Below are 11,222 nucleotides of genomic sequence, written 5' to 3' on the forward strand. Positions count from 1 at the left end.
CACACACACACACACACACACACACACACACACACACACACACACACACACACAGCCGGCGGGGGTGGCCGAGCGGTTCTAGGCGCTACAGTCTGGAACCGCGTGACCTCTACGGTCGCAGGTTCGAATACTGCCTCGGGCATGGATGTGTGTGATGTCCTTAGGTTAGTTAGGTTTAAGTAGTTCTAAGTCCTAGGGGACTGATGACCTCAGAAGTTAAGTCCCATAGTGCTCAGAGCCATATGATTTTTGAACACACACACACACACACACACAGAGCGAGAGAGAGAGAGAGAGAGAGAGAGAGAGAGAGAGAGACGCGACAGATGAACACTGATACTGTGTAGCAATAGGAATGCTGGGTATAACGAGAGCGATCCTAGCGCAGGGCTGAACTTGGGAAGGCGGATTGAGTGAAAAAGCCGCTAGCGTCGTTAAGCTGCGCGTCGCGCGTCGCCATCTTGCGTGATGGAGTGTGCGCGGCGACACATGAATAATTCAGCATCCGGCAGCCACCACGAGCCTCGGGCCTAGCGCTCAGGCCCCTGGCTTCCTCCGCCTTCCAAATCCCTGCCCCTCCTCAAATTATTCCACGGGGAAGACGCTCTTCTGCATGTACCTCCTTCACTCTCCACTAGATACCAGTAAAGTCTGTGTTTACACTTTGAGGTAGTAAGAATAACGTAAAGTGAGGGAGCTGGATGAATAAAAAAAGCATTCTTCTTTACGAAAGGTTATCATGAAGGCTCAAGCAAAGTCAGATGCATACTAAATGAATTTAAACCTCTAATGACTGATTCTATACATTATTACAGCTGTCTTTCTATTGGCGAACCTACAAAGATTCAGCTACACTGTGTAAGCCAACGATGCTGCTTCGTATTGTTTTGAGTATGCCCTACTAGAAAGGCGATTTTCAGAAAAATATCCTAAAGAAGTGCGCTGTTGTACACAAAGTGTAGTCCCAAGGAATACTTTGAAAAGAATATTGCATAACAGACAGTACTTGCTTTGCACAACAGAAAGAAATAAAAACATAAATGAATATTTGAGTGAATTTTATGATCACAGATATTTATAGCTGGTTCATAATGTGATTCAAAGAATGTATAGCTAATTCTCTTTGATTGTTAAGCAATTGCAAAGAACATATATGGCTCCATATGACAACCTAACACATTTCTACATAAAATCTGAAATATAAAGATTTGTAGTAACAATGTCAAAAATAATATGACAGCAACAAGCAGTCTTTGAATTGCCACGCGGTCACTTACCTTGTAACCTGCCAATGGAAAGAAATACAAAAAGGCTTTCGCTGATTGCACTTCTGAAAGAGTATATGCTGAGTGAAGTTTGGGCTCACACTGACACATCGCTGCTACAGGCAGAGGGTGGATGAGAGTTAAACAATGCTTGAAGTTAAGTACAGGGTGCAGAATGCATACAAGGAACTATAAATGGCAGTGGAATGTATGTAAATCATAGATGCTGTTGTTCAGTAGACGACGTTTTTGATGCAAGCCATACTCGTTGATAAGAAAAAAAGTACAGTTGTCCATCCTTGGACCACGTGGCATATTCGGCCACCACGTAATAAAGAATTAAGCAAAGAAGATTGCTAGATAATTAGAAACTCCTGAAATCATTTAAATAAACGAGACTGTGAAATAGTCAGCGTACCTACTGTTCGGATGGATTAATGAATAACTGATTCTGTACCAAGTGGATCAAAGATATCTACTTCTCTTAACAATGAACGCTAAGTATAATCGTGAGTGAAGTCACATTACAGATCTGAAAGTAATGGAAAGCAGTATTGCAGACATGAACAGAATGCTACCATCAAGTGTAAGCTAATCTCTACGAATAGTAAAATTATCTAGTGATGTGTCCAGGACATTTGAGGCATGTCTCGCATCATATAGCAGGAATGTAATGTGGTGATGGTTTTCATTACGTCGGATGTCCTGCTTCATTTTATCCACTGATCAATTTTGTAGCTATGCTGTTTTATCTGTAATACCTTCTTTACATCCCCTCCACAGTCAAATTACTCGACTGCCAATTTCTTACAAATTTCCGTACTGAAGACCGAGATGTGAATGTTTTAGAATATATAATATTGTGCACAATCAGTTTTTTTCTGTAGAATAAAATTTTGGAAAAACAGTGATATTAAAATTTCAATTCAGTTATGCAATTTTGATTACACAGTAGAAGTTTTACATTTATACTTTTAAAGGTCTGACAGCGTGGCATCTGTTCCCGTAAGGGTTCATTTCGCCGAGTCCCTGCACCATCAAGACGCTTGATTTTGGTGAATCCTTCGACGCTCAGCATCAGGGAGACTGATTTGGGTGTACGACATTGCAGTGCCTGTGTTATCCCGAATTACGATGCAAATGTCCCTTCGGACATGCATGCATATGTGAAAGAACAAGCACTGCGGTGACTACAGCCGTCATGAAATACGTGAGATGTATTCACAGTTCCAAGTACGGACAACCATCAGCTGTATAATGGAATGACAACAAAGAAAATTCGCGCCACAGCATGACTCAAACCCGATTTCCTGCTTATGGCAAGCGGTCGCTTTGCTATGTGGCTATTCGTGCACGACTCACGGCTAAACCCAAACTTCCACATGTCGTCAACTACGTGTCTACAACCTGTACTCTTACATCCATTATGTGTATTTCCATGCAGGGAAAACATTTTGCTAGAAAGTCGCTTGCCCGGTGTCGGTGGATAAAAACGATTCTGCAGTACCTGTGTTACTTGGAATTACGATGCAAGGTTGCTTCGGATACCCATGCATGGAAGTTAGTCTTGTTGTGATAGGGTGGCCAAATGCTGTCAGCTCGGTAGCTCAGCGTGATTTGCCCTCTGTAATAAAAAATGCCGAAGGAATGGAAATTTGATGTTTTCAAAGAGGATTTGTGTCTCTGCTGCTGCTGCTGCCATCACTGAAACTGGCCACACCTAATCCCCGCACCACGCATGGAGGTCAGGTTTTATTTTCAAATCGAGAACGCCCTTTTTGATTGCAGTCTCTGATACTACGATACAAGGAAACAGACACGTTTCGTCGAAACAATTCTTTCCATTCGTGTTAGGTGGCACTGTAATGAGCACGGGTGTTACGTCGGTTGGATGGAAGAACACACTGAAATCATGAAACAGTTGCGAATGCGGACAACCATCGGACGTATAATGGAATAACGACAGTCAAAATTCGTGACGGAGAGGAAACCGGATATACAGCTTATCCTCATTCTGTTCATTACTGTTTGTTGCATTTGTTCAGGGCGGACGTTCCACGACACCTGTTCAAGTTCATCGTCGATCCATTGAAAAATGGTTAAAATGGCTCTGAGCACTATGGGACTTAACGTCGAAGGTCATCAGTACCCTCCCCCCCCCCCCCCCCCCCCCCGAGGCAGGATTCGAACCTGCTACCGCAGCGGTCGCGTGGTTCCAGACTGTAGCGCCTAGAACCGCTCGTCCACTTCAGCCGACGATGCTGTCAGGAGTCGTATGAGTGATGAAATACGCTGGTTCGTGTAGGGGAGGGTACTGGACTTACGTACTACTAGTACGTGTGGTAGCAACAGCGCGCATCCGCCTAGTAAGCAGGAGACCTGGGTTCAGGTCCCAGCCGCGGCAAAAATTGTAATTCATTGCTTCAGTTTATATCTTCTCAGATTGACAGCGAGTTTTGGCCACTCAGTTGGTAACACCTTGTCGGTTTCCCTGTTGCAGGTGTGGTTCCAGAACCGGCGCGCCAAGTGGCGCAAGAAGGAGCACACGAAGAAGGGCCCGGGCCGGCCGGCGCACAACGCGCACCCGCAGACGTGCAGCGGGGAGCCCATCCCGGAGGAGGAGCTGCGGCGCAAGGAGCGCGAGCGGCGCGAGAAGAAGCTGCTCAAGTCGCTGGAGCGCCAGCAGCGCAAGCTGGCCGCCAAGGGCGTCGCCGTCGACCTGGACACGCTGCGCCGCGAGTGGGAGGCCCAGCAGCACCAGCAGCAGCAGGCGGGGGGCGGAGGCTGCCGCAAGGTGGCGGGGGCGGCGGCGGCCGCGGCGGCGGCGGCCGCTGCGGCGGTGTCGCGCCACCAGCTGCTGTCGGCGCACGACTCGTCCAGCTGCTGCAGCAGCACCAACGCCTCCACGGCGACGGCCCGCGACGTCGAGATCGACGTGGTGGGCGACCCCTCCGAGGACGAGGCCGCCGCCCACGCGGACCAGCCGCAGTTCGACTCCCCTAACTCCCACGCCACCCGGCCGGAAGACTACGGCTCCTTCCAGCCGTTCCAGCAACAGCAGTTCCACCACCACCACCAGCAGCAGCAGCCGCTGGACGTCCCCAAGTCGCCGTCACCGCCCGCGTCAAGTGACGCGGCCAAACAGCGCAGGCCCAACCCGTTCAGCATCGAGTCGCTGCTGTCGCGACCCGACGACCGACACCAGCGGCACACACCGCCGGCGCCGACGCCGCCCCCTCGCGACGCCGGGACGCTGTGCAGGCCGGCGCCCGTCTCGCTGAGCGGCGGCGTCCTCATCGGCAGCAGGACGCCGCCCACCGGCTGCTTCAGCCACCTCATCACTGGCTAGCGACGCACAGGCCTCTCCACCAGCGCACATCGACACCTTTTCTGTCTGACGGACATCAGCTATCACTGTAGCTTCCAGACTAACATCTAATCGAACCTTTAACATCGTACGCGTCTTTCGAAAACGAAAAATCTGAACTATGCTTTTCCTGAAAAATGGAGTTAAGTCATGAAACGATGGTCTGCTTTTAGCTTACGAGGCGGTGCTGATAAATCTTTAGCTGCAGACATAGCTTAGTGATCACTGAAGTTAAGCATTATTGGGCATGGCTAGCACTGCACGGGTCTTCCGAGCACTGTTGACAAACAGGATGCACTCAAACCTTATGAGGCCAAATGAGGAGATATTGACTTACAAGTCGCAGATCCGGTCACGAAAGCTGATAAAAAATGGAATAGTGGTGTGCTGACCACATGCCCCCCATATTAGCATCCAGCGGCGCCTGTGAGCTAGGGATGACACGGCTGTCGGTCGGTACTGTTGGGCTGTCTGAGTCCTCTTCCGATGGAGGCATAGATTACAGTTTCAAAGTCTTAGATTATTGGACGTTGCGAACCCTCTGCTTGGACCATCTTCAGCATCCACTCTGCCACCGGCGAAATCGGAATAATCCTAAGGGGGTAACACTTCGTTAATACGAGATGTATTAGAAAAGTAATGAGCCAGATTCTTTATCTACCAAAGCTTTTATTTATTTTTCTGAAACAAGAGAATTGTCCCCTTCAAGGAAGCTCTCTTCGGCAGCTACACACCAGCAGAATCGTTGTTTCCAATCCTGGTAGCAGCGGTGAAAGACTTCAACTGTAAGGCCTTTACCATGTCGGTCACATTCTTTCGAACGTTCTGCAGAGTCACAAAATTATGTCCTTTTAAGACATTTTTCAGTTTAGGGAATAGAAAAAAGTCACAGGGACTGAGATCAGCTGAATAGGGGGACAGTGGAACAACAGGAATGCTTTTTGAGGTAATAAATTCCGTGTTGAAAGTGACCATGCGTCATGAGGGGTTGTCGTGATGGAGTATCTACATTTCTGCAATGTCCCACCTCACTCGATTCACTATTTTCATGAGCGTTTCAGGGGTATATTTATGAAACATTTGGTTGACAGTTTATCCTGGAGGAACATATTCTTTATGCTAATTGGTCAAGAAAGGTAACTGGCATTGTTTTGATGTTTGATTTGCTCATTTGAACTTTTTATGTCGAGGAGTTATCTCAGTGTGCCACTCCTCACTTTGCCCCTTTGTCTCTGGATCGTACTCAAAAATCCACAATTCAGCACCTGTGATCACACGGTTGATCCATTCGTGGTCATTGGCAATGCTCTCAAGAAGATCAGCGCATTCGTTTCTTTCATTATCTTTCTGCCATTTTGGCACAAATCTTACACATGTGAAAAATTTTGGTGAAAATTTGTCGTACGATCAAAGGTTTCTTCAAATTTATTTGTTTTACGTACAGTAGTCAAGCCAGTGACCTAGAAACGACATAGACGCTTCGCCCCACTGTAGCCCTCAGCGGTTCACATCCTCACAACAGGCCACAGGAGTCCACCGACCCCACCGCTATGACACACCGAACCCAGGGTTATTGTGCGGTTCGGCCCCGAGTGGATTCCACCCCCCTCCCCCCCCCCCCCCGCCCCCCCCCCCCATGGGAACGTCTCATACCACACAAGTGTAACCGCAAATGTTTGCTTGGTAGAATAAGTGTGGTGCATGCATATGTGGAAATGGTGTTTGCGCAGCAATCGCCGACACAGTATGAGGTGGAGTAAGGGGAACCAGCCCGCATTCGTAGCCGAGGTAGAAGTAAAACCTTCTGAAAAACCATCCACAGGCTGGCCAGCACACCGGACCTCGACACTGATCCGCTGAGCGGATTGGTGCCGGGGACCGGCAAGCCTTCCCGCTCGGGAACCAGCGCGTTAGACCGAGCGGCTAGGCAGGCGGGTTCCACTCAAGCTGTAGTCGCAGTAAATTACAGAAAATTTAAGGCAGGCTTGTCTAATTACAAAATACGATGAACGTGCTTAACAGATCACCCACCACCCTTATTATTAGACTTCGGACTGATCTCACACGTTCGACGTTTTCGAAGTTGGAAGTCTCCCTGAGCAAGATTTATCTTCTCCGTGTTCTCGGTTTTCCAAAAATGATTTGTCCCAAATAAAAACTTGTGCTCTCGATGTTCCCCATAGACGTTTCAGAAGTCACATTAGCAAGTTCTAGAAGTTTAGTACAAAACTTGATGGCATGACGTTGCTCCAAGTTCCGCTGTTCCATTTTCATAACACACAACAAAAACACAACTCCTCACATGGAGCTTTCAAAATTCATGTGATGGGTGTAAGGAGCTGAAACTCAGACTGAGCATCTGGAAGGAATGAACAGATCGGTCTACACTAACAGAACAACAAAGTGTTGCCAAATCGCTCGCTGTGTTGTTAGGCTCATTACTTTTCTCACGAAAATATCTTTGTGTATTAGTGTTTCTCGTTTTTGAAATCTACCTTATGCAAAACAATATTTATTTTTATTCACCGAGGCCGGTTTCGACACCTATGTGTTATCTTCTATGCGTCAGAATTATTTCTATGAAGTATAATACAAAATTTATACCCGTTTACCTATTGTAGGTCTGAAATTATAGCATGTGCATTTTGTTTGTTTTGTTTTGATTGCTCACCTGAAAGTTACATGGAAAGTGAAAATGCATTTCTACAGATCGGTTTTTGCGCCCTTTCTTGTCATTTTGGCGGTATGTCACTTTCAAAGTAGTCATGAAGAAAGTTTGTATATTTTTGTGAGACACAGAAGATGACACATAGACCTCGAAAAATGTCTGGGTGAATAAAAAGAAATTTTGCATCAGGAGGATAAAAAAGAAACAAGTTATGTGTCGGAAAAACGGAAAAACGTCAAGAGAACTTTCGACCTGAGCAAGATGTGTCTTTGTCTCCGAACTTACACTGTTGAAGTCTTCCACCTGTTACGTGTATGCAGAGGAGGTATACAGAAAAATCCTAGGTATTGGTGGGTCACTTTTTATACACATTTTCGTGGTCATGTTATAGGTTTTCATCTCAATTTCGATTAGAATGGAAACCCAGTTTACATTTGCTAAAGAAAAAAAAGCCCAAGGAATAAATAATTATTGTTTCAATGTTCATGAAATAGGGTAACCACATATTCAAATGTTTTCTGTCGCTCAACTGATTATTGACGAATGTTTTACTCCCTGCTACGCAAAGAAAGGCCAACGCATTCAGAGCTGCTGTGGTACTGGTGATGGAGATTCTTCAGTGTTCTGGTGATAACTTATTAAATGCCGTTCACACATATCGGGACAGCTCTATGATTACCATTCCAACAAGCTATTAATCTCAGCAGGTCAATAGTCGGTTTATGTCGACGCATTTCTGTGTAGAAGTGTAGGATTGAGAACTGAAGCCTAACAGCTCTGTAGCATCATCATGAATATCTTTATCTTTTTACTTTTATGCACTTGGCCGCCTCCCTTCATTTCATTCCGTACGAACTAAGCGTGAGATGTCAACTGTATTTGACTTAAAATCAACAGAGTGAGTAATTGTGACAGTGAAGTGAAACTTTCGTATTACAAAGAGAGAGAAAATTGAAACAAGATACTGCATTACCTTTTCTTAACCTTTTACAAAAAAAAAGTCTACACTAAAGATGTATCAGCACCGGCTTAAGGGATCTAGACTTCATCCAGCGATATTCCAAACTGACGTGTACTCCAAAAATCACCGAAAGCTTCGATGAACGCCTATTGTGCAGCAAAGACGGAATTGCATCCTACCTGGGATGGTTATGTAACGTTACATGAACAGTCTTGAATCTAGACTTATATACCACGTTGTTGTGCTACGTCCGATCAAACTTACTACTTAGGCCAGATTAATTCTCGATCCGTAAGTGTAGTCCTGCGAATTTAGTTGAAGGCTTTTTGTTGATATTCGAAAGTAAAAGACATCTAAAACCATACTGTAACCGGAGTGGTGGTGCTGCAGGATAGCCTTTGTGCAATTAAGTATTTGAGAAAAGAAACGGACTTCTCCGTTGAACTTGTTCCTGAAATATGACGGGATAGCTCAGATGGTTCGGAATTACCTGAGACAGGCAAAAATAAACCTTCTGTTCAGGAAAACCAATATTTTACTGAGAGTCAGTGCTTAAAATTGACAATAGTAACGATGAAAGTAGAGAAAGAAGGAAACAGGATATCAAACGTAGTGACACATTTTAATCGAAGAGTGAGCGGTAAAAGTGAAATAGAGAACACAGCTTACTGAGACGGAACTATTAGTTACGGCAAACGTCACCTAATGAAAAATGTAGCTCCAGTGGACTCTGACGGAGACTGATATTCGGTTTCCTGATATTGAAGCAATAATCAGTGTTGAAATAAAATTTTTGTTTTCATTTGCCTATGAACTCTGTGAAGCGCTGAAGTGTATATATACTACATTTGCTGTGACATGTACGTGTGTCCCAAATTTGTTGGTCTAGTGTTGTCGAAAACTGGAAATGGCTGTTAAATTCATTACCTTTTTCCCCATATGGAAAGTTGGAACTGAGAAAAACCAAATGAAATTTGATCTAGCTTTACATGACATGTACATATGGAACGTTTAATATTTATTCTTTAACAATGGTTTCAGCCTGTCAGCGAGACAACCACAATTAATCATTTTAGAGTCAACTGTTTCAGCCATTTTCAGTTTTGCTGTTGAGAACTTAACACTGAAATGCTAATAGAATGAGACAAAGTTTTCCACATTTTCCGATAAAGAGAACCACGTTCTCACCGATTTCGGAAGCACGATGTTACGTATGTTTTCCATTGTAGCCCAATAATTTAAGACCTACTTCTCGGCACAACGGCTGTCTAGCTCCCATACTATTCTGTAAAGTCGATAGAGTAATTGTCCATAACAATTTAACAAGACTCTGTAATGTGAATATCAGTTCACTGTAAATGAATCGTATTTATGTTGTGTTATTAAGACAGTAATATTTATTTGCTAATCGATGGAATTTTTCATTCGTTATGCCTTACCTGCATTATCCATTCAACAGCACAGCAGTTTCAAGACAGAAAATGTAAATCTACTGCCCCGTAAGTATCAAAAATAAGTGAAAAACAAGAGTCGACTGCCGGATATTTTCCATTACATTGGGAATATTTTGAAATAAACTGCAGGTTTTAGAATCTACTTACAATAAAAACTTAAATATATTTTCTTTTTTTAATTTGGTTTGGGTTTATTGAACCACACTTGCCAACAGCTTATTACAAATACGAAATCATGGACACACGGAAATAACAGCGTAAACAGTGTAAGATTATTTTAAAAATTCCTTGTAAATACAATAGATAAGCAATCTTGGAGTATCAATTGCAGACAAAATAGAATGCAAGAAAGAAGTCAACACACACTGGGTAGCATACATCTGCACATTGAACTGTCTATACTGCTCCACATGGCACACCTATTTCGTATACTAACATTGTTGTGTCACATGAAAGAAAAAAGATCTTTGTGTATTTGAGGATATGCATGACACATTGAAACGGGAGCAACTGTAGAAAGTGTCCCCTTTCATCTCACAAGGTTTCATGGTAGACTGTCCGCTGTGTTTCGGAGAAACTGCTGGAAAACAGCCAGGAGGTTAACGTCTCCTTGTCCATTCTTCTGACAGTCGCAGAAATATTCATCCTTAATGTCTGTCAAATGCGTGAAGGAGTTGAAACATGGTTGGTAAACATTCGCTCCGGAGTAATTACCGACTTCAAGCTCACCCAAAATTTTCGAGACCAGGGGAAGCTTCTAATTTCGGGTTTGGCCATTATGGGAGTGAAAGGCGGCAATTCACCACGTACTCTTTCTTGGCCAGTTCGCATAACTCTGAGGCCTGTAGACCGACGTTCCTTACGGGAACAGAAGCAGTGACCTCCAAATAACAAAGTCGTGAGGACCAGTGTAATCGCCTACATGACAGAGGCACAAAAATATGCGTGAGTTTCTCAGCAGAGAATAAAACTGCCTCTCTTATCCTTGTAATAACTGCTACCATTCAAGTGCAGCACAAATAATTTCCGTAAACACTCTTCTGCCTTGATATCTTACATGCATTCAGTCACATCACTCACTCCAAGAGGTAAGAAGAGATCCAGGCGAAGTCCTTATGAAAGGTGCTCAGAAGACATTAGAAAACACTGGTGCAGAAACATGAATTTGTAAAGGTGAGGGATACAGTGCGGGGAGATGCCTGCAGATATTTCAGGCAAGTGGATGTGAAATGGATGATGATGACAGTGATGCTCCTCATGTAGTTCGAAAAACGTTATAGACTTCCAACGTTTGAGACAGATTTGTAGCAACTGGTGGAATGTCTGATTCATAACGCCAACTGCACCTGCATTATCCATTCACAAGGGCTGTTGCTTCAAGACAAAAAGGTAAATGTACTAGCCCGTAAGTAAAAAATGTTGATAGCCTCTAAAGGAAATACAGGGTTCACTGCCAAAAATATTCCAAGATGTTACTCCAGGTGGGTGTAAAAATAAATGTGCGCAA

At 44.4% G+C, this 11,222-nt stretch overlaps 1 protein-coding gene across 1 annotated transcript in view; it reads left to right on the forward strand.

The window, feature by feature from the left end:
• Nucleotides 1-9,673, forward strand: part of LOC126335200 (homeobox protein unc-4 homolog) — a 434,374-nt gene extending 424,701 nt beyond the window's left edge. Inside the window, exon 3 of the mRNA XM_049998211.1 lies at nucleotides 3,766-9,673. Coding sequence (XP_049854168.1) covers nucleotides 3,766-4,614 — 849 coding nt within the window. The 3' untranslated portion in view covers nucleotides 4,615-9,673. The remainder of the gene's footprint in view (nucleotides 1-3,765) is intronic.
• The last annotated feature ends 1,549 nt before the right edge of the window (nucleotides 9,674-11,222 follow it).

This window comes from Schistocerca gregaria, chromosome 2, assembly GCF_023897955.1.
Source record: "Schistocerca gregaria isolate iqSchGreg1 chromosome 2, iqSchGreg1.2, whole genome shotgun sequence".
Lineage (NCBI taxonomy): Eukaryota > Metazoa > Arthropoda > Insecta > Orthoptera > Acrididae > Schistocerca > Schistocerca gregaria.